The sequence below is a fragment of the Brassica napus genome, chromosome C4 (genome assembly GCF_020379485.1).
Source record: "Brassica napus cultivar Da-Ae chromosome C4, Da-Ae, whole genome shotgun sequence".
Lineage (NCBI taxonomy): Eukaryota > Viridiplantae > Streptophyta > Magnoliopsida > Brassicales > Brassicaceae > Brassica > Brassica napus.
In genome coordinates this window covers 12,318,115-12,340,052 of record NC_063447.1, presented here as the reverse complement: position 1 = coordinate 12,340,052, position 21,938 = coordinate 12,318,115, and the positions used below count along the sequence as shown (strand labels likewise).

General features: G+C 35.2%; 1 protein-coding gene and 1 long non-coding RNA gene across 2 annotated transcripts; one reads left to right on the top strand and one right to left on the bottom strand.

Annotated features, from left to right (window-relative positions):
* Positions 1-11,029: 11,029 nt before the first annotated feature.
* Positions 11,030-12,435, bottom strand: LOC125585120. Its single transcript, XR_007322022.1, has 2 exons — positions 11,794-12,435; positions 11,030-11,713 (listed from the first exon to the last, which is right to left on the bottom strand). It is a non-coding gene; the product is annotated as an uncharacterized LOC125585120 (long non-coding RNA).
* A 4,114-nt stretch (positions 12,436-16,549) lies between these two features.
* LOC125585793 lies at positions 16,550-21,388 on the top strand. The gene is made up of 5 exons (XM_048755475.1): positions 16,550-16,847; positions 17,216-18,803; positions 19,082-20,470; positions 20,563-20,839; positions 21,362-21,388. The coding sequence occupies exons 1-5, from the start codon at positions 16,550-16,552 to the stop codon at positions 21,386-21,388; spliced, it is 3,579 nt and encodes a 1,192-aa protein (XP_048611432.1).
* The last annotated feature ends 550 nt before the right edge of the window (positions 21,389-21,938 follow it).

Sequence of the window (21,938 nt, the reverse complement as noted above, 5' to 3'; positions counted from 1 at the left end):
CGGATATAGATTATGGTGTAGGTACTGAGCAGATGGTACATGATCATTATAGAGGGGAAGAACCAAACCCCGAGTCTAGGAGATTTTTTGACATGTTAGATGCAGGAAAACAACCTTTGTATCAAAATTGTAGAGATGGTCATTCAGTCTTATCATCTGCAACTAGATTAATGGGTATTAAGACAGACTATAATTTGGCTGAAGAATGTATGGATGCGATTACTGATTTTGTCAAAGGTATTCTACCTGAGGATAACCTTGCACCGGGTTCATACTACGAGGTTCAGAAACTTGTTGCAGGTCTTCAACTACCGTATGAAGTGATAGATGTATGTATTGACAACTGCATGATCTACTGGAGAGCGGATGAGACACGGAATGTATGCAAATTTTGTGGGAAACCTCGTTATCAGGAGACGAGGGGAAGAGTTCCGATCCCATTCAAAAGAATGTGGTATTTGCCTTTGACGGAAAGATTGAAGAGGTTGTATCAGTGTGAGCGCACAGCAAAAGCAATGAGATGGCATGCAGAGCATTCCACAAATGGTGAGATTAGACATCCTTCAGATGCAAAGGCTTGGAAACATTTCCAGTCAACATATCCAGAATTTGCGGAAGAGAGAAGAAATGTTTATCTTGGATTATCTACTGATGGTTTCAGCCCATTTGGAAAGCATGGAAGACAGTATTTTCTATGGCCAGTTATTGTGACACCGTACAACTTACGGCCGAGCTTGTGCATGCGACGAGAGTTTTTGTTTCTCTCAATTCTCATCCCCGGGCCAGATCATCCTAAAAGATCACTAGATGTGTTTCTTCAACCACTAATATATGAGTTGCAACAACTATGGGCGCATGGTTTTGAGACATACGATGTTTCGCGCAAAGAAAACTTTCAGATGCGGGCAGTACTTATGTGGACAATAAGTGACTTTCCAGCATATGGTATGTTATCTGGATGGACAACACATGGGAAGCTATCATGTCCATATTGTCAAGATGACACAGATGCTTTCTAACTAAAGAACGGAAGGAAAACGTGTTGGTTTGACTGTCACAGACGATTTCTACCACCTGATCATCCATACCGCAGGAGTAAGACTTCGTTTACGAAGAACAAGCAGGTGTTTGATGGTCCACCTGAGGAAGTTAGTGGGAAAGATTTGTTGAAGCAGTTTAGGTATTTTGATGCAGAAAGGACGCCAGATGTAGGTGGACATGAAAACATTCGAGTCAATGCGGTTGGAGAGCTACATAACTGGCACAAAAAGAGTATTTTCTGGGATCTGCCATATTGGGAGAGTCATCTATTGCGGCATAATTTAGATGTCATGCATATTGAGAAGAACTTCTTCGATAATCTGATGAACACAGTCCTTAACATCCAAGGTAAAACGAAGGATAATTTGAAGTCAAGGTTGGATTTAGTCGATATTTGTGATCGTTCTGAACTTCACGTTGATGAGAACGGTACGGCCCCTTTTCCCATTTATCGGCTAGATGGTGCTAGAAAAGAAGAGTTCTTTGATTGGATTACAAATAAAGTGAAATTTCCTGACGGATATGCATCAAATTTGGGAAACTGCGTTGATAGAAGCGAAGGAAAGTTTACTGGCTTGAAGAGTCATGATTGTCATGTAATTATGCAGCGCCTCCTTCCGTTTTCTTTTTCAGCATTATTGCCACATAATGTTCATGAAGCAATTGCAGGTATATTATATTTTTACAATTTAATTTATTTTTATATTTAACAATTATGCTTATAAAAACTTAATACTTACGAAAATTATGTCTTTTATCTATGTAGGGATTAGTGTTTTCTTCCGTGACTTATGCAGCAGAGTAGTGACTGAAGAGGGTATTAATAAGTTGAAGACAAACGCACCAGTCAGCATGTGCAACCTTGAGAAGATATTTCCTCCATCATTCTTTGATGTAATGGAACATCTTGCTATTCATCTCGCAAGAGAATTGGAACTTGGTGGTCCTGTGCAGTACAGATGGATGTATATTTTTGAGCGTTATATGCATCATCTGAAGAAGATGGTCAAAAATCAAAGCAGGGTGAAAGGATCTATAGTGGCACAGGTGATCAATGAAGAAACTGCAATCTTTGCTGAAAATTATTTTCCACCAGAAGTGCATACAAAACACCGAAGACCTGCTCGGCATGATGATAGAGGGGAGAGAGCAACATATCATGTTACTGTCCCAAGCATGTTCAAGGAAATAGGACGACTTAGTGGAAAATTCACGAAGTGGAGACTTACGGACACTGAGCACGCTCATTTGCAAACATATTTGCTCACCAACTGTGAAGATGTTCTACCATATGAGAGGTAAAAATATTTATTCATTTATTGTTAGATTAATATTCAATAATTTTATTTCATATTGATAATATTTTTGTATATAGTGTATATATGGCGGAGTTGCGTATGACTCACAGGCATGCAACAGAAGATGAGCTTCGACAACTTAGAGATAAAGGATTTGCTGCGTGGCTTCGTAGTTATGTGAGTCATATATCATATTACCCTATGCAAATGATTAGTTTAAATTTAATATATATAAACTAATTAATTTTGCAATCATATATGTTTTTAATTTATAGGTGAATGATGATTTGGCCAGAGGTCTTGTGTTCGATGATTGGATACGCGAATTTGTGCAGGGACCAAACTATGTGGTCAAATCATATCCTAAATTTTGTACGCGAGGATATGCATTCACAAGGAAAGGTCATTCTAAGACAACATATGATGCTGGTGTTTCATCTTCTTCTGGTGACGATGTCTACTACGGCAACATAAAAGAAATATTGGAAATTCAATTTCCTGGAATGGTTGGATTGCGTTGTGTAGTATTCTATTGTGATTGGTATGACACCACCCCAGATAGAGGAGTGAAGATTGATGCGTTTGGTGTTACATCAGTTCATTCGCGGCGGAAACTTCAATATTATGATCCCTTCATTCTTGGTTCGCAAGCTGATCAGGTATGTCAAGCTATTCATAATTTTTTACCAATATAATTAATTAATGTTTTATATTTTACTAATACTTGTATAATTGATATGTATAGGTGTGCTACATCAGTTACCCTCGGGTGACATACAGAGACGATCCATGGGTTACTGTAACGCAAATCAACCCAAGAGGACGAGTGGATAGAACTTCTGATGATGATGAACCATTGCAACCATAGTCTACCAGCAACGCCCAGGCAGTTGAAGATTTGGAAAATGTTCAACTCGTTGAGAATTTGACTGTGTTTGGACATGATGCTGTCGTACATTCAGAGCCGAAAGCCGAGGTTGGGGAGTTTGATGAAGATTCAGAAGATTCTGATTAGTTTTTTTTTTTTTTTTTTTTTATGGTCCGTCGGAAATCCCTCGCAATATACCGACGACATAGCGACGACAACGGGTTTCATTGAAAATTGGAAAGTTCGTCGGTATTTCGTCGGAAAATACCGACGACATGTTTTTCTATTAAGTTTCAATCATAAAAATCTATAAATTTAGATGCCAAAACTATGAAAATAACACATAATAAGTGTTTAGTATAGTATTAGATCGCAACCGTTCAAATATAACAACTCATTAAAATATTTATGTATGCATATCATTGTTTTCATAACATCTCATCTTAACATTATATACTTATACAATCATATTTATATAAGCTTACACTACAAAAAATGTTGTTGTGTAAAATCGTGTTATAAAACATTTTTATTGTTAAATCTTTATGCAAATACTATATATATTATCAAAGATTTGGATTTTGCATTTAGAAACTTGAAATCAACACCCTAAACACTAAGTCGTCGGAATTCCGTCGGAATATACCGACAGAATGATTTGAAAATATGTTTGATGGGTTAATTTTTTTTTTAGGGCCGAGGATGAAGCCCGCACCGCAGCCCGTCTTCGACGTAGTTTGGTGAGCAGTTCCCGTGCATCAGAATCGTCTCATGACTCGGTTCCCGCATATATTCCCGCTCCAGCTCCCTCAGCCCCTCACGCTGCCCCTCACGCTGCTGCTCAACAGGATCCGGGGGTCATGCCGGTTCATCTATTGGTTCAACAACCAGGTCGAGAGCATCTCCCGTTTCTCCAAACCAACCCACGACGAGGCCATAGCACTTGGTTAGTATTTTTTTATTTGTACCGTTATATTTTTTTCTTTAATTAACTTGCTAACTTTTATTTTTCTAAAAAGTTCACCAAGTCGAAAAATGGCATTAGCCAGAGCATCAACCAGATGATGTACTCCATGCTCCGTTTTGGATATCCAAAGTGGAGTGTGATCCCTTCCGACGAACGAGAGTTGTGGTTTCGTCAGTTCGCGGTATAGTAACTTTTCATTTTTTTAAAGTTTGAACATTTTTTTTAAATATATTTACTTATTAAATTGTGTTTCTTTTGTAGCAAGAGTTCAACTGGCACTCCGATCTTACGGAAACAGTCCGTAAGAAATTCAACGAAAAGGCCATGGACTCTTACACAAAGCAGATAAACTCGTGGAAGACAGTTTGGCAGAAGAACAAGAAGCCACGGTTCATCAACGGGTCGGTGTGGGAGCAGCTGATAGCTCATTGGGAGAAGGAAGAAACTGCAGAGACGTCTTCTAGGAACTCCAGGAACCGGAAGAGCGATCGTGGCGGGAAAGGTATGTATGTGCACAACCTCGGCGCTTGCTCTATGTCTACTAAGGAGGATGAACTTGTAAGTTTTTTATTATTATTTATCTTTATATTTTTTAAATAAATATTTTATATATTTCTTGGCTAATAATGGCGGTTTTTTTAGATCGAAGCAAATGACGGTAATCCCGTTGATCGTCTACAACTCATTAAGGTGGCTCACACTAACAAGACGACGGGTCAAATTCAGGACCCCGTGATCAAAGGTGTAGTTGATTTGGTGGAAGCTGAAATAGTTTCCCAATCTCAGCCTCTCTCTGATGACGGCGACTCCACGGGAGCTTCAACCAACCTGTCTCTATTGCAAATAAATGAGATGGTTGAAAAGGTTATTTTTTTTATTATTATATTTTTTTAATAATGTCGATTACTTACTTGTCCCTATTTACTTACTTCAAATATTTTTGTAGGCGGTTCCTAAAAGGAAAGGAGGCCGTTTAGTTGGGTTGGCCCGTCGTGCTTCTTCGTATCCGGCATCTTCTTCACAAGCTCCGTATGCCGATCCCATGATTCTCGAGGAGCTACATGACAAAGATGAACGGATTGGGGCATTTGAGGAGCAGAACACCACTATCCTTTCCGAGAATGCCACTATCCGTTCGGAGAATGCCACTATCCTTGCTGAGTTGGCATCCCAGAAGAAGTTCAACACCGAGATTATGCAGAAGCTAGATCGTTTGATGTCTTCGAGTTCATCTTAGTTTATTTCGGCTTTTTAAAACTTTCGGAATGTTTTTTTTTTATTTCGGTTTGTATGAATTTTAAACTTTATGAATGTTTTTTTCCTATTTCGGTTTTTATGAATTTAAATTTTATAATATTATTAGTTTTAAATTTCTGATTTTTTAAATTTATTAATATCAAAAAATATATAAAAATGCAAAATTAATTTGAAAAAAAAAATGGGTATATACCGACGGACAGTGGTCGTCGGAATATACCGACGGACATATATCCGTCGGAATTTACCGACGACCGTTGTCCGTCGGAATTTCCGACGAACCTCGTTAGTCGGAATTTACCGACGGAAAACGGTCGTCGGTATATTCCGACGACCACTGTCCATCGGTAAATTCCGACGAACGAGGTTCGTCGGAATGCACCGAGGAACACTCTACGTCGGAAGTGTCCGAGGAACGTTCTCCGTCGGTACGTAGTTTTTCCGATGAACTCTGGTCTCGTGTATCCGCATCGTAATATCGTTGGAAGTTCGTCAGAATGACGTTTCTCGGTATTCGTCAGAAAGTCGTCGAAAGTTCTGACGAAATTCCGACGAATTTTTTTTTTCCGACGAAACGATACCGACGGACGGGTTCGTCAGAAATTCGTCGGAATCGGTCTATTCTTACGAATTTCCGACGATTTCGGCCATCAGAATCCCCTGTTTTTTTGTAGTGAACGACACCTTCTCGAATATTTATGAAACAAATTTGGGTGGCTTTGCGTGGAATATTTGACCACTTGATCCAAACTATCGATTAATAATTGCTTCACTTTCTTTATGAATTTATATATTTTCCTTATAGTGAGTGAGATTAGATTGATTTTCGTCCGCACGAGTAGTTTTCACAATTTCTGTGCTCGACAGTCAATAAAAATATTGAATATAATTTTCTGAGACACAAAATTTTCCATATTATAAAATAACAGAGAAGACCAAATTATAAAATTTTACGATTTCAAACGCTTATGCGTTTGAAATGATTTTTTTTTTTTTTTTGGGGGGGGGGGGGGGGGGAGAGAGGGGGGAGGTGGGGTAAGAGTGTATTTGCTTTTATCTATTATTGGTCTGACTTATGATTTGTTCCAGAATCACATAAATCCAAATATTCTGCGATAGTTTGTGCGAATGTATGCTTAACAACATCTCTAAAAATGAACTCTATTTTGAAGTTTCCAAAACTTTATATTTGAAATTTAAAATTATTCTTATTCAAAAGCAAAACTTCAAACTCAACTTCAAAACTATTTGTATTTTATAATATGGTTTTTATATTTGTCATAACTAATTTGAATTCACAAAACTTTGTAAATAACTAGCACATATATAAACATATTACAACAATATTAATTAATAAAATATTATATTAAAATATAAAATTTTAAACAAAATAACTTAATTAATATCAAACTTCAAGCAAAATACTATATTAACTAGCACATATATAAACATATTACAACAATATTAATTAATAAAATATTATATTAAAATATGAAATTTTAAACAAAATAACTTAATTAATATCAAACTTCAAGCAAAATACTATATTAACTAGCACATATATAAACATATTACAACAATATTAATTAATAAAATATTATATTAAAATATAAAATTTTAAACAAAATAACTTAATTAATATCAAACTTCAAGCAAAATACTATATTATTCCATAAAGTGATTTTCGTAATGCATATATGATATACTAGTGCATTTCGAAGTTAAAATGGCTCTCCTCATTTTAATTTGTAGATTAAAGATAAAAATTGTTGAAATCGGATGATATTAATACTTGTAAATACATTAGATTAGTACAAAAAAATGAAAGAGAAACATAAAATATTGCTAAAAGACTAACTTTTATTGATGATATTAATACTCGTGAATATATTCAATATGAACAACAACAACAACAACCATCTTCAGTTACACAAAAAAAAATTATACAATATTTGAAAATTTTGAAGGTTCAGGATCAAACTTACCTCACTATTAGTGTTGTTGTAATATTTAAATTGTCTTCATGTAATTTTTTAAAAGCTTTTTTGTTAAGTTTCTTTTGTATAGCTTTGTTATCTAAATCTAGTTTTAAATATTTTAAATCTTATTTTAAAGTTTTATTTAATTTTATGTGTAAACTTAAATTTTGCAAAAAAAAAATTTAAAATATTTATGAGATATAATTTTTATAAGGATTAAACAATAAACAAGAAAATATTTATGAATCATAAATACGATGTGTAATTGTAAGGACCAAAATACAAATGAAAATATGAAACTTCAAATTTAAAGTTTTGAGTAGTGAAATTTCAAATATAGAGTTTCACTTCTCAAATCTTCAAATTTGAAGTTTTGAAATTCTTTTTTGGAAAGCAAAAAGCTTCATATTTGAAGTTATAAAGTGTCTTTTGGAGATGCTCTAAGTGTGAGAATCATTGTTGTAGGAAAAATTTGAAATACCATACTTTGATTACCAATTTTCAAAAACATACTCAATCAAAAATATTTTAACATTTTGGTTTAAAATTTAATGATTATTATTTAAAATCTAGTATTTAAGAGATAAGGTTGGATTTATATATAAATTTCTATAAATGTTATATATTATTGAATACTTATAAATGATTTAGAAGGATTAGCTTAATCTTTTTCAATACAAATTTAATGTATTTATGAAAATTATTATCCATTAAAAATAAATTTGAAAAGTTGTATCAGTGCTTTTGATAAAATTGAAATTGTCTTTTATAAGTCAGATCCTACTAGACCGGTTCGACAAAATAATTTAGATATTTTCTTTCACTTTTTACTTTTTAGTTAGAATAAATTTATTTAACAGCTGAGCTTTTCAAATTTAAATAATAGTTTTCATAAATATTAATTATTAACAATAAATTTTAAACTTCTACATCTATTATGCAAAATCGGATATATTCCCACTAATGATATAGTAAATTCCAGTTTTTCGTCTTAGTTCAGTGTGTTAGTATATATATGGATCCAGGGATTCAAAACACAATCAGATTCACTTGTCTCATCAAAACAATAAACTCGGAAAATTATATAACAATCTATATCATGTAAATATTTTTGCAGTTATAATTATTTAATTGATGTTATTATTATTATTATTCTGACGTCAATTGAGATAATAATTTATCAAACTAAAAGTTGTTTATGCATAAAATTAAAATTATGGAATGGGTTAGCCAATGCGTATGAGAGTTCTTTTTCAACCATATATTGAGACTTAATTACGTAAATAACTATAGATTTTATATTCCAGAATACACAAAAATGATTGCTATTTTAGCATATATTTTAATATTTTACTATAAACAATATGACATTGTTCTAATAAAAATAATTATAAATTTTGTTTGGTATTCAAACTTGCAAGTCGTGTTGTTAATTGCGAATTAAGAATAATACTGTTAAAGATAAAGAAAAATTCCCTATTAAATGTAAACATATTCCAATACTAGTGCATTTCACCTCAGATTCACATGGTTGGAGACAAAGAATATATATTTAGATATAGAATATATTTATACGATATGATTTTAGTCTTGTCCTTTTGGCTTGAAGAGAGGTTGGAATGATTGGATCGACATCTCTTCTTCTATTTTCCTCTTCCCCTCTTCTGTTCTTCTTCCACAGTGACCCACCTGAGAACCAAAAATAATGGGAAAGATAGGAATCTTTTCTCGTAAATTCCCACTTACTAATGTTAAGTCACCTAAGGGTATGACTGGTTTTCCCGCTACCACCCGCAAACGCAGCTTTTGCGGTTGGTAGCGGTTGTTGGCGTTTTGCAACAATCGCTCAAACCGCTCCAAACCGCTCCAAATCGCTCTAAACCTCATAAATTCAAAATCTGGTTCCAGCTAGCGTTTGCGGTTGCGGGAGGATAAATTTTTTTTTTTTCTAAAACAATTTAAATACAAAAATAAAAATATTCAATAAAAAAATTAAATTAGAATTATAAAAATACTAAAATATATCTATTATATTTTAATTAATATTATAAAACTTTAAAATGAAAATATTTTCTATAATTTTAAAAAAGTTTAAACTATAACTTTCTAAATATAAATTTTATATTTATTATAATATTATTATTTTTGATATTTTATAATGATATAAAATGTAAATATTGTTAATTTATTATTTAACCGTTGTTGCGTTTGGTAGTTAACCAGTCATAAGTATCCCGCAAACGCACCAATTTCTAACCGCATAACCAGTCATATAAATCTCTTAAAACCGCTAGAAACCGCAACCACCCGCATCCGCAAACTCCCGCAGCCGCAACCGCAACCGCTGTGGTTGAACCAGTCAGGCCCTAAGTGGAACAATACTTTAAAGCTTAAAATAACAGTCTTTTAAACTAAAACTCTTTTTCATTTGACCAATTTATTCCTAAAATTAGTAACTGCTAATTATGACTACATTCTGCCATTCACTAGCCAAGGTTTTTCCTAATAAGTATAGCTCAACATTATATTCTATAATTCCATTTATTTGTAAAGTTAGGCGATTCATAATAAGAGTATTTAGACTATTTTTTATAAGTAGATTAACTTTTAGAACATCATGGTGATCCAAATAAATTTTACAAGACTCAAAATTAGTTTAGAGGACGAAAGTTGAAATAATATGCTGTAAACAAGCATATACAGCATGCATTTGATATGGTAGATTTTTTTTTTCTTTTCAATCTTTAGTAGTGTAATATCTTTTCATTTGTGTAGTGTAACGACATGGTGTTAACAACACTACATCAAGACTTAAGCATCTACACAAGAATATATATCTTTACTCACTTTTCACTGATTTAAACGGGTCGAAGAATCTCGTTACAAGAGCCTAAGAAGACCAATATTTACATTTTATCGAAAGGACAAGAACACATAAATCTGATGGTATCAAATCAACCTGGTGAGATGATGTTCTCTTTTTCAATACTCAGTCCATTTCAGTTTAAAGTTTAAACGATGTTTTATGATTTTTTTTTTCCTTTAGTTTAAGTGATGTTTTAAAATTTTATGCAAAAATAAATATAATTTGATATTTATAACTATTTGTATTTAGTAGTATGATTTTAAACTGGTTGAATTAGGTATAATTATTATTATTAATTTTAAAAATCGGCTAATCATGATGCAACACAATAACACACTTTTTTTGGAATTTCCTGCATCGAAGCTCCACTGTGTTTGGGCCTCTGTTAAGAATTTTAAATTTTCTATTTCTATGTTTTGGATCTGTCTTTCATAGTTGCTGAACACTCAAATCCAAGCTTCTTTTGAGTGAGTCTCAACAAACAACATTTTTCTTTGTTCGCTTTTGATTTTCTAGTTACTCATGTTCTTACATGTGATTTGTGTACAATTTTATCATAACGACACATTATGTCATTTCAAAGGTACTCCGTTTTTTTCTTGGAAAGTTATCATGACTCGAGAATCCAGTATCTTTAACAGACATCTGTTTTAAAATCTTGTTGATGAACCTACTTGTTTTAATATCGACGTGTCGCGAGGTCTTAGCCAAACTTGGCTTACTTAAAGTTTTTTTTTTTTGTCATCCGGTGGATTAATATTGAAATAACTGTGCCTTAAACAAAGCCAGCAAAGGATCAAAACTTTTCCGGAGTCATCAGCCGACGAGGTAAAACAACACCCCTCGGAACCAAAGATAAAAACAACAACGAAGAACATAACTTAAGCAACAACAAAGAAGAAACAGATCACTACCAGAGAAGAGAGCATCACCCTGCACTCAAGGACGGGCATACCTAATGAGCATACATTCATAAATAACACTAGGAGAGAAGATCATCGAGATAGACCTGACGCACACGAACATCACCAACACATAAACCGAATCGAGAGAGGTTAAAATCCTTAACCGTCGCTGCACACACCCTTCAATCCCAACTAAGACTCGCCATTGGACTTTGATTGTGCTCTCCATGCGCCTCATACGCCCAACACCCCCACAGCGAAGCCTATAAAAGCTTCCTGAACATGTCTTATTCACACAGCCGGTAGCTGGATAAAAACCACTCCAAATCCAGAACAATCACGAACAAATCTCGGTGGCAATCGACCAACAAAGGAGCAATCGCTCCTATAAACTTCTATCTCCCTCCGAATCTTCTCAAAACTACAATAGAGCTCGAAAAGGCCTCTGACCTTAAAGGATCAACAACCACAAGAATTGATTTCCAAGAACAGAGACAGTACACCAAGCCCAACCTCTCCAAGCATTCCAAACCTGACCAAGTTTCATAAACGTAACAAACGGAAAGAACCCGTCTTGAAGGTACAACAAAGAGCAAGGACTAAAACACTAACATAAACTCGACATCAAAGGAAGTGACAAAAATAGGAGAAGCCCGATCCCGAGCTTGACCACTAATCTTAACCGGCTCCGGCACCGGTTTGACTGAAAGAAGACCATCGCACAGAAGTGGACAAACCCCACACCATCGACTCTCCAACCGAACTTAGGTGACCAAGAGCCGAGACCAGAGTACCCTTGGTCCTTCCATTGGCTCAGATCTGACACCACAACCAAAATAATGTCGAGAAGCCGGAAAAAAAAACGCAACTACAAAGAGAGAGACGACACGGGACCGCTCCCGGCGACGGTGAGAAGCACCGACCGCCGGAGCAGCAGCTAAGCAAGCCCAAGCTTCCTCTTTTCTAGGGTTTGACGGCGGGGAGAGAGAGAGATGCGAAGCAGAAAAATCAATTAGTAATATAAAATATTTTACATAAATGCACACAAATTAAGAAATTTACTTTTAAAAATATAATATTATTAATAATATAAATTGAAAATAAGTTAACCAGCCATAAATAATGCAGTAAAATATTATTGGTTAACCAACTTTCAGTAAAATCAAAATACCTTAAAAATATCAAAACATCTTATATTTTGAAACATCAAAACTTCTTTAAAACATTTTATATTATGGAACGAAAAAATTATTTTTTTTTTTTTTGATAATCAACGAAAAAATTATTTACTTAGAATATTTTTCAATTACCAATGTGAGAGACTTAGTTTCTGATATACTCATTCGAAATGGTAATGACTCTTTGAGGGTCAACTTCTGAATGTGTAAATTTTAGACCATATCGGATCGGGCTGATTATCATTCACAAAATTTACATAACCGAGTCACGGCTATTCTTCTTTTTGCCTTTTTACCATATTAATGTCACACACAAAATCAGATTATTTCTGGTCCTTATTTCATATATAAATTGAATCTACTTTTTTATTATCAGTTGGATCGACAATACCAATCTATAAATAGCCTTACGTCGCAGAGGAACACAACTTAGTGTAGTCAAATTCCGATGAAAAGACCGCAGAAATAAACACTTAATCATTTGACTAACGATATGTAAATTTAAATTTTAGCAAAACTTTTGTTATTTTATTTTACATAATGTTTTTTTGACAAAGACATAATGTTGTTATTTATATCATTTGTATTACAAGTCATGATATAATTATTATAAATATCTCATTTCTATTTATAGAAGATTTACTTTTAAAACTGGATCGCGCTTATCCAACTTCCAAAACGGTTAAGATGAGACTGAGAATCTTTTTGTTTCAGCATGTTGCGTTCCGATTAGAAATGGAAATACAAAACCTGCTTTTAATTGGTTGGAGGAGTGTGTATATAAATCGACGTTTAAAATTGCTTGGGTATTTTTTGACATAAATTTGTTTGGTTAAAAACGCATACATACATATATGCATGTCTAATTCATAGTGATGTTGAAAGTAAATCGACAATTTCGTTTGGTCTTAAAAGGTTTGTTGTATGGAGTATTGACCTTTTACCTTTATTTAATAACCTTGTTTTATGAGTTTTGGAGAAAGAAAACTGACCCAAAAATGATTCAGATATATATTACATTAAAGATGTGAGAATAAAATGGCCCAAAGATTACAAAATTTACGGCAATATTCAGGGGTAAATTACATGTTTACCACTTTTATGCTATCACTTTTTATTTTTACCACCACTAAATGAATATTTTCAAAAATACATTTTTCGCTAATTGGAAAAAGACTATTATGCCCATGTTCTTTGTATATATAATAAACAAATATTTAAATAAATAAAATTCTATAGAAATAAAAAATAATTTTTTTATGAACTATACTATTTCGAAATTCAAACCCTAAACCCTAAACCACCAATCCTAAACCCTATTTTTTTTTGAAATAAACCCTAAACCCCGAAACATCAACTCTAAACCCTAAACCCTAAACCTTCAACTCTAAACCCTAAACCCTAAACTTCAACTCTAAACCCTAAACCATCAACACTAAACCCTAAACTATAAACACTAAACCCTAAACCCTAAACCCTAAAAAGTAAACTCTAAACCCTAAACCTTAAACCCTAAAAAATTAACCTTAAACCCTAAAACATAACTCTAAACCTTAATCCTTAAACCTTCAACTCTAAAAACTAAACTCTAAATCCTAAACCCTAAACCCTAAAAAATTAACCCTAAACCCCTTAAAAATTAACCCTAAACCCTAAAACATCAAATCTAAACCCTAAACCATAAACCTTTAACTCTAAACTAAACCCTAAAACCCTAGAGTTGATGTTTTAGGGTTTAGATTTGAAGATTTGGGGTTTACGTTTACGGTTTATAGTTGATGTTTTAGGGTTTAGATTTGAGGTTTAGGGTTTTAGGGTTTAGGGTTCAAATTTCAGAAAAATATAAGGTTTAGGGTTTACGTTTAGGGTTTAGAGTTGATGTTTTAGGGTTTTGATTTGAAGGTTTAGGGTTTAGGGTTTAGAGTTGATGTTTCGGGGTTTTAGAGTTTAGAGTTGATGTTTCATGGTTTAGGGTTTAGAGTTGATGATTTAGGGTTTAAAGTTGATGTTATAAGTTTAGATTTAGGGTTTTGAGTTTACGTTTAGGGTTTAGAGTTGATGTTTCGGGGTTTAGGGTTTAGAGTTGATGATTTAGGGTTTAGTAGGGGTTATTGGTTCTACTATTTTAATGGATTTGAGAATTCTTCTAGGATTTAAGAAATCCGTTGATTCTTAAATCAGACATATAGATTTTGAAATCAAACATACGGAATTCATAATCAAAATAAATGGATTATTAAAATCAATCAAATTGATTTGCAATAAATTCAGCTTTATAATAAAACAAAGTATATAAAAAGTAAAACACATTCATATATTATACATTTATAAAATCTCTCCACATATATGTGTTGTTATTGTGGCTCTCACTTGATTGGCATGTTCTCTTTGTTGATCCTGAGTTACAAGAATTTATTCATCATTGTTATTAACTGCTTCAACATCTTCTACATCCTCAGAGTCTTTTTCTTCAGGAAAATTATCCGTTCTACAAAACTTCCGAAGAAAATTATGTAAACCAACACATGCAAGTACGATATCTGTTTGTGTCTTGTAAGGAAAACGGGGTGCATATTTAAAAATTAGAAACCGAGATTTGAATATACCAAAAATTCTCTCGATAACATTCCTCAAGGAAGCATGACGATGATTAAACAACTCTTTATCATTCAGAGGAGTAGAATCCTGACCAGAAAACTCTTGTAGATGGTATCGAACACCTCGATATGGAGCTAAGAAGTTCCGACGATTCGCAAAACTGCAGTCAACTAGATAAAAATTTCCTGATATTAAGCAATAAAGTAGTTAATTATCTGGAAAAAATATGTATGATTTACAATATATTTATATATATATATATATGTGTACCTTCTGGAACTGGTAGTCGATTAGTGTTCCTTGTTAAAGCATCATTTAATATCTTTGAATCATGAGCTGAACCTTCCCATCCACTAAGTACGTATATGAATTCAAGATCAAAATTACATGCAGCCAACACATTTTGGGATATATCACCTTTTCTGTTGCGGAAAGGAGCTGCATCTTTTTTTTCCACCATTGCAAATATATGTGTACCATTGATAGCTCCGACACAATCCTAACATAGAATAAAATTATGATCTATAGAAAATAATAACTCAATCATGGTTAAAATTAAAAAATGTACCTTGAAGTATGGATAAAATCTTGTACTTTCTTTAATCTTGTGAGGTCTTCCCGGTCCGGCGGTAGCCATAAAACTTGGTGAAATTTGGTTTAAAGCTCGCAAAACTTTGTGAAAATTCTCACTTATAGCAAACTTGGATCTCTTAAAAGTATCTCTTGTATAGCAATACCTCGAATTTTACCTAATGAAAAAATAATAATAATAATACAGCCTTATGTTTTTTTACCTTTAGATATTCATACCATACTTCTTTTGAAGCTGTAAACCTTTTTGTGGTTGAATCCCATCCAAATCCAGAACTAAAACGAAGAAGTTCAGCCGCGTTTAGATATTTTGTTTTCAAGATCTTCATTCTGTTTGAGTAGTGTTGATAGGTTTTATTGCATCCATGCATTCGATTGAGAGTAGATAGAATCCGTCTCTCCACCGTAAATTTGCTGAATGTGCCATTACTGTCACGCAAACCCGAAGCAACAACATCTAAAGTAAATTGATCAAAGTTTTATTTTCTTCAGGACTCCATTGAATATATGAACCTTTTTCTCGTTCTTGCGATGGGTCTTGTGTTTCTTGATGTGATTCTCCCATGATGCTTCTGGTTTTAGGTTTTAAGTGTTTGTCTGTTTATAAAATTATGTGTGTATAATGAAGATTATATAGAAATCATGACACATGTATTATGGAAAACGGAAAATCAATATAGAAATAATAGAAAATAAAAAAAATCAGGAAATATAACTTTTTGTTCAAAAGAAACGACATACTCCTACCAAAAAAAAAACAATCACATATTCTACTGAAAAATGGAAGTTGGTGTTAATAATAGAATACTGCATGATGAAAGTGACATGGCTTATTTGAAATTTTTGTTGTATACGTGAGATATTGGACATTTTTTGTTAGAGAAAAATTTATAAGACAAATCCATTCAAAATAATAAGCTATAACTCAATATTTATTTCTTTGTATTTTACTCTCTAAAACACTTATAAGACATTTGTTGTATACATCTGATGGTGCACTGATGGCTGATGGAGATGATGGCGAGGACCTGCTAGGTTTAGATCTTATGGAGTTAGAGGATAGACAACCTCAACTGAGGTCTCTTCAGGTCTTGGGACGGCGTAGCAGCTCGAGGTCATCACGGACTAAGAAGCTTGGTACGAAACGTAGTGCCCCTTTGGGCATTAACAGGAAGTTCGAGATCCTTCGTAGGGGATCTCCAAGCAAACGATCAACGGCCACAGTCTCACATGTAGCTGAGGGTGGTGAAAAGCCACGACGTCATCGTGATGACAAAGAGAAGGCGTCAAAACATGATGGTTTGATGAGTTCCAAATACTCATCGCGACGCCATCAATGAAGACAATCAGTTGGAACTGTCGGGGGATTGGGAACGACCTCACAGTTCGACGCCTTACGGAGATGTGTCAGAAGCATCGCCCAGGACTTGTGTTCCTTTCTGAAACAAAGAACAGGAGGCTGATGTTGCAAAACATTCAGGCCGACTTAAGGTTTGATCATTTGTTTACTGTTGAGCCACTTGGTCTCAGCGGAGGATTAGCTTTATTTTTTATGGATGAATTTCAAGTTAATGTTTTATTTTCGAATAACCGTATGATTGACATTGAGGCAGTCATTGATGGAATAAAAGTCTATATGACATTTGTTTATGGGGATCCTGTATTAGAAAGACGTGATCAAGTTTGGGAACGTCTTACGCGTTTCTCAACAACAAGATCTGGACCTTGGTTTATGATAGGGGATTTCAATGAAATTACGGGTCATGATGAAAAAGTAGGAGGAAGACAACGGGCTGATAGTTCTTACCTGCCTTTTAAGCAGATGCTTAGTGATTGTGGAATGCTAGAGTTCCCTTTCGCGGGAGACATGCTTTCATGGGTAGGTAAAAGAACAGGTGGAATGACCGTTAGATGTCGCTTAGACAGGGCAGTAGGAAATGCAGATTGGCATGAGAAGTTTCCTCACTCGAGTGTCAAGTATATGAGATTGTGGGGATCGGATCATCGTCCGATTCTCGCAGATATACTCGTAAAACCAATGAGGAGATCAAAAAAATTTAAGTTTGATAAAAGATGGCTAGACAACGAGGAGCTAAGGCAGGTCATCCTGGAGGGATGGAAATCTCCTGATTTACCTCCAGAAGCGACTATTATGGAACATATCTCTAGCTGTCGAAAAGCTTTGGGGGAATGGAGGAGGCAGCATAATGTCAACTCTGCGAGACTGGTGGAGGAATTGAAAGAGAAAGTGGAGGGCATGTATGCGGATGACAATGCTACCACTGAAGAAATTGCCTCAGCATTGAAGGACCTCTCTAATGCTCTTAAAGCAGAAGAAATGTTCTGGAAACAGAAGAGTCGAGTGTTCTGGCTAAGAGAGGGGGATAGAAATACAAAGTTTTTTCATGCACTAACAAAACAGAGAAGAGCCAGGAATAAAATTACGCAGCTCCAAGATGTGAATGGAAATATAGTTGAGGATGAAGAGGGTTTAGTAGCCGTTGCTACTAGTTATTTTAGACAGATCTTTGAATCGTCTAACCCTGAGGACATTGAAGAGGCGTTAGCTCAAGTTCCTACGACAATCACTGGGGCAATAAATGAAAACCTTACAGTTCCGGTAACGGAATGGGAGGTCAAATTGGCTCTTTTTGCTATGCATCCAGAGAAGGCTCCAGGACCAGATGGGATGACTGCGCTATTCTATCAGAAATTCTGGGATATTGTAAAGGATGATTTAACTCTTATGGTTAATAACTTCCTTATCGAGGGAACGGTGGTGAATGGATTAAATGATACAAATATATGTCTCATCCCGAAGACGGCCAAGCCTAATGATATGGCTCAATTCCGACCAATAAGCTTGTGTATTGTAAGCTATAAAATAATTTCGAAGGTCTTATGCCAGAGATTAAAGAAAGTGCTACCAGGCTTGATTTCAGAGACCCAGTCAGCCTTTGTTGCTGGAAGACAGATTTCAGACAATATTATGATTGCCCAAGAAGTGTTTCACGCGCTGAGGACTAAACCAAGTGGTCGCAGTAAAAGGATGGCTATTAAGACGGACATGAGCAAAGCATATGACAGAATGGAGTGGTCATTCATTGAAGCCGTCATGCGCAAAATGGGATTCTCAGAGACGTGGATAACCTGGATAATGCGATGCATTACGTCGGTAAAATATAAGGTGCTTATGAATGGTCAACCAAGAGGAAATATCGTTCCTGGTAGAGGTTTAAGACAAGGAGATCCTTTGTCTCCTTTCATTTTTATTCTATGCACGGAAGCGCTCACTAGCCTTCTTAATCATGCAGAGAATCAAGGGAAGATAACGGGGATGCGTGTCACACGTGCGTGCCCCTCGGTATCTCACCTTCTCTTTGCTGATGATAGCCTTTTCTTCTGTAAGTCGGAGCCCGTGAATGTGAAGAAGTAATGAAAGTAGTCAGGAAATATGGTAAAGCTTCTGGCCAATGTATCAACTTCGAGAAGTCGTCCTTACTCTTTGGTAAGCGGATTAATGCAAATACCAGGCAAGAGATCAAAGATGCAATGGGTATACAAAACGAAGGAGGGATGGGAACCTACTTAGGTATCCCGGAAGATATAAGTGGATCCAAGTGCAAATTGTTTGCATTCCTCAAGGACAAGTTAATGCACAGGGTAAATGGATGGACGGGTAGGTGGCTTTCAAAAGGTGGGAAGGAAGTTCTGATAAAATCTATTCTGCTAGCTCTTCCGACTTATGTCATGTCTACTTTCCTGCTCCCTTTAGAGATATGTGAAAACCTAGCTAGTGCCATCGCACGGTTCTGGTGGAGTTCAAATCCACCAAAGAGAGGAATTCACTGGGCGAAATGGGAAAAAGTTTGCCTACCAAGGGAGGAAGGAGGGATTGGGTTTCGTATGATCCATGAGTTCAATCTGGCATTGTTGGCAAAACAACTATGGAGGTTGGTTCAATTCCCAGACTCATTGGTCGCTCGGGTGTTGAAGGGGAGATACTACAAATTAACCTCGCCGCTGAGAGTAAACTCGGCTAGCTGCCCATCTTATGTGTGGACTAGCATTTCTGCTGCAAGGAAGTTGTTATTGCTGGGAATCAGACAGAAGATACACTCAGGTTATGAAGTAAAGGTATGGGAGGATCCGTGGATCCCAACGATCCCAGCGAGGCCGGCTGTCCCTGTGGCACCAGTAATGCATCCTAACATGAGAGTAAGCGATCTCATTGATCAGATAGGGAAGGATTGGGATGTTGGATTATTGGAGAATTATGTAAATCCCGAGGACATACCGCTTATAAGGAGTTTGGCCATCAGTTCATCTCACCGGCGCGATACTTTTTGTTGGAGCTACACAAGGAATGGCCAATACTCGGTTAAATCTGGATATTGGGTGGCCCAGAATTTATTGAAGACGGCGGAAACACATGAGATATTGGAACCGAGTATTACCAAGCTTCAAGCTTTTGCTTGGAAGTTAAAAGCGCCTACGAAAATATGTCATCTTATTTGGCAGTTATTGACTGGGCATGTTGCAGTAACAAGGAATTTAGCAAGACGTAATATGCGATGTGATAACTACTGCCCAAGATGCGGAGATTTGGATGAATCAGTCACACATGCTATCTTTGAATGCCCGCCAGCGCTACAAGCTTGGACCTTATCGAAAACCCCAACAAGCCCTGAGGTATTTCCACTACCAAGTGTCTACGCCAATATGGACTACCTATTCTGGAGAAAAAACTCTATTATTGAGCCGGAACAAGACAGAGATCCTTTTCCCTGGATAATTTGGTATATCTGGAAAGCTAGGAATGATAAACTATTCAAGGGGATAGATAGAGATCCTTTGGAGTTAGTCCGCCAGAGAGTGAATGTCAGGCCTGGTTTGCTGCGAACGATGTGGCACAACCTATGGTACAAGAGACTAATATAGAGAACCCTCAAGTCATAAGCTTGGGTAATATTTGCTTGCTGGATGGATCTTGGACAACATCTGCCAACTTCAGTGGACTTGGATGGGTTTGGATGGACAATACGGGAAATACTCAGCTCATGGGGATGAAGAACATTCCTCGACGTGAATCAGCCTTGCATTCGGAAGTAGAAGCGCTACGGTGGGCAATGGAGAATGTGCTACAGCACTCAACATGCCAGCGCTTTGGGACGGATTGTAAGGAGCTGATCGCAATGTTAGATGATCCTCATGCGTGGCCTAGCTTTGCGACGGAATTGGAGAGGATAGAGACGCTACAGATATGCTTCCCGGAGTTTAGCATCACTCATGTTCCACGAGCGAGAAATCAATTTTCAGACTTTTTAGCTAAGAATGCTAGATCCTTCCATAGGGAGTTACTTTTCATTGGTTGTTCTATTCCGGTCTGGTTACCCAGACCACCTCAAGCTTGAGTAATAGAATGGCCGTTCGATGGAAAAAAAAAACACTTATAAATCTATTCAAATCCAAATTCAAATCAAATGCTTAATCAAATCCTTACTATTGAATAACACCTAATTTTGAAATCTATTTTAAAATCATAGAACCAATAACAATGAATTTGAATACAGATTTTAAAATCATAGAACCAATAACACTAGATTTTGCTTGGATTTTCAAATCCATTAAAATCATAGAACCAATAACACCTCCTTAGAGTTGATGTTTTAAGTTTAGATTAGTTAACCATATGATTTTTTTTTGTCAAAGGTAATCAAAAGGTTATAAATGTCTTTTATCTTTCATTAAAAATGAGAGTAAAAGTGGTTAGTGTAAACATGAAAAATGGTACTTTGAATATGATATTTTAGGCAATTTCCCGATATTCAGTTGCATGACTGCAAGTTTATCCAAGCAACAGCGGAACTAAGCTAAATACGTAAACTGCGAATTAACACAAAAGTTAGTTATAACAAAATAGTAAATTAAAGTTCAAAAAAAAAACAACAACAATTGTAAATTCAAAATTAGGGTTTGACAGTACATTCTTGACACGGTGAGCTCTTTACGGTATCTGGAGCCCAGCTCAGCTCGGGGCGCAATAACCTTTTCCAAATCTGAAGAATATTCCACAGAATGTGCCTTTTCAATTTCCCATTAGTTTTTTCATTTCATTTTATTTCAAATTTTTTTATGTATTTATTTTTTGAGCGAAACGACGAAAAAGAAACCGAATTATACTAATGTTTCTCCTCATTTCCAACATTTGTCTCTAACTGGTCTTCTAAATATGACAAAATTTGTTGGCAAAAAAAGTATAACAATAATCTAAATCAACTTTCTATCTTCGTCACTAGTAAACTATACTTTTTAATTTACATTTATTATGTCATTATGGTCAAATTCAATTGTTAAATAACAAAAGATTCTCTAATTAGAACTGAATTT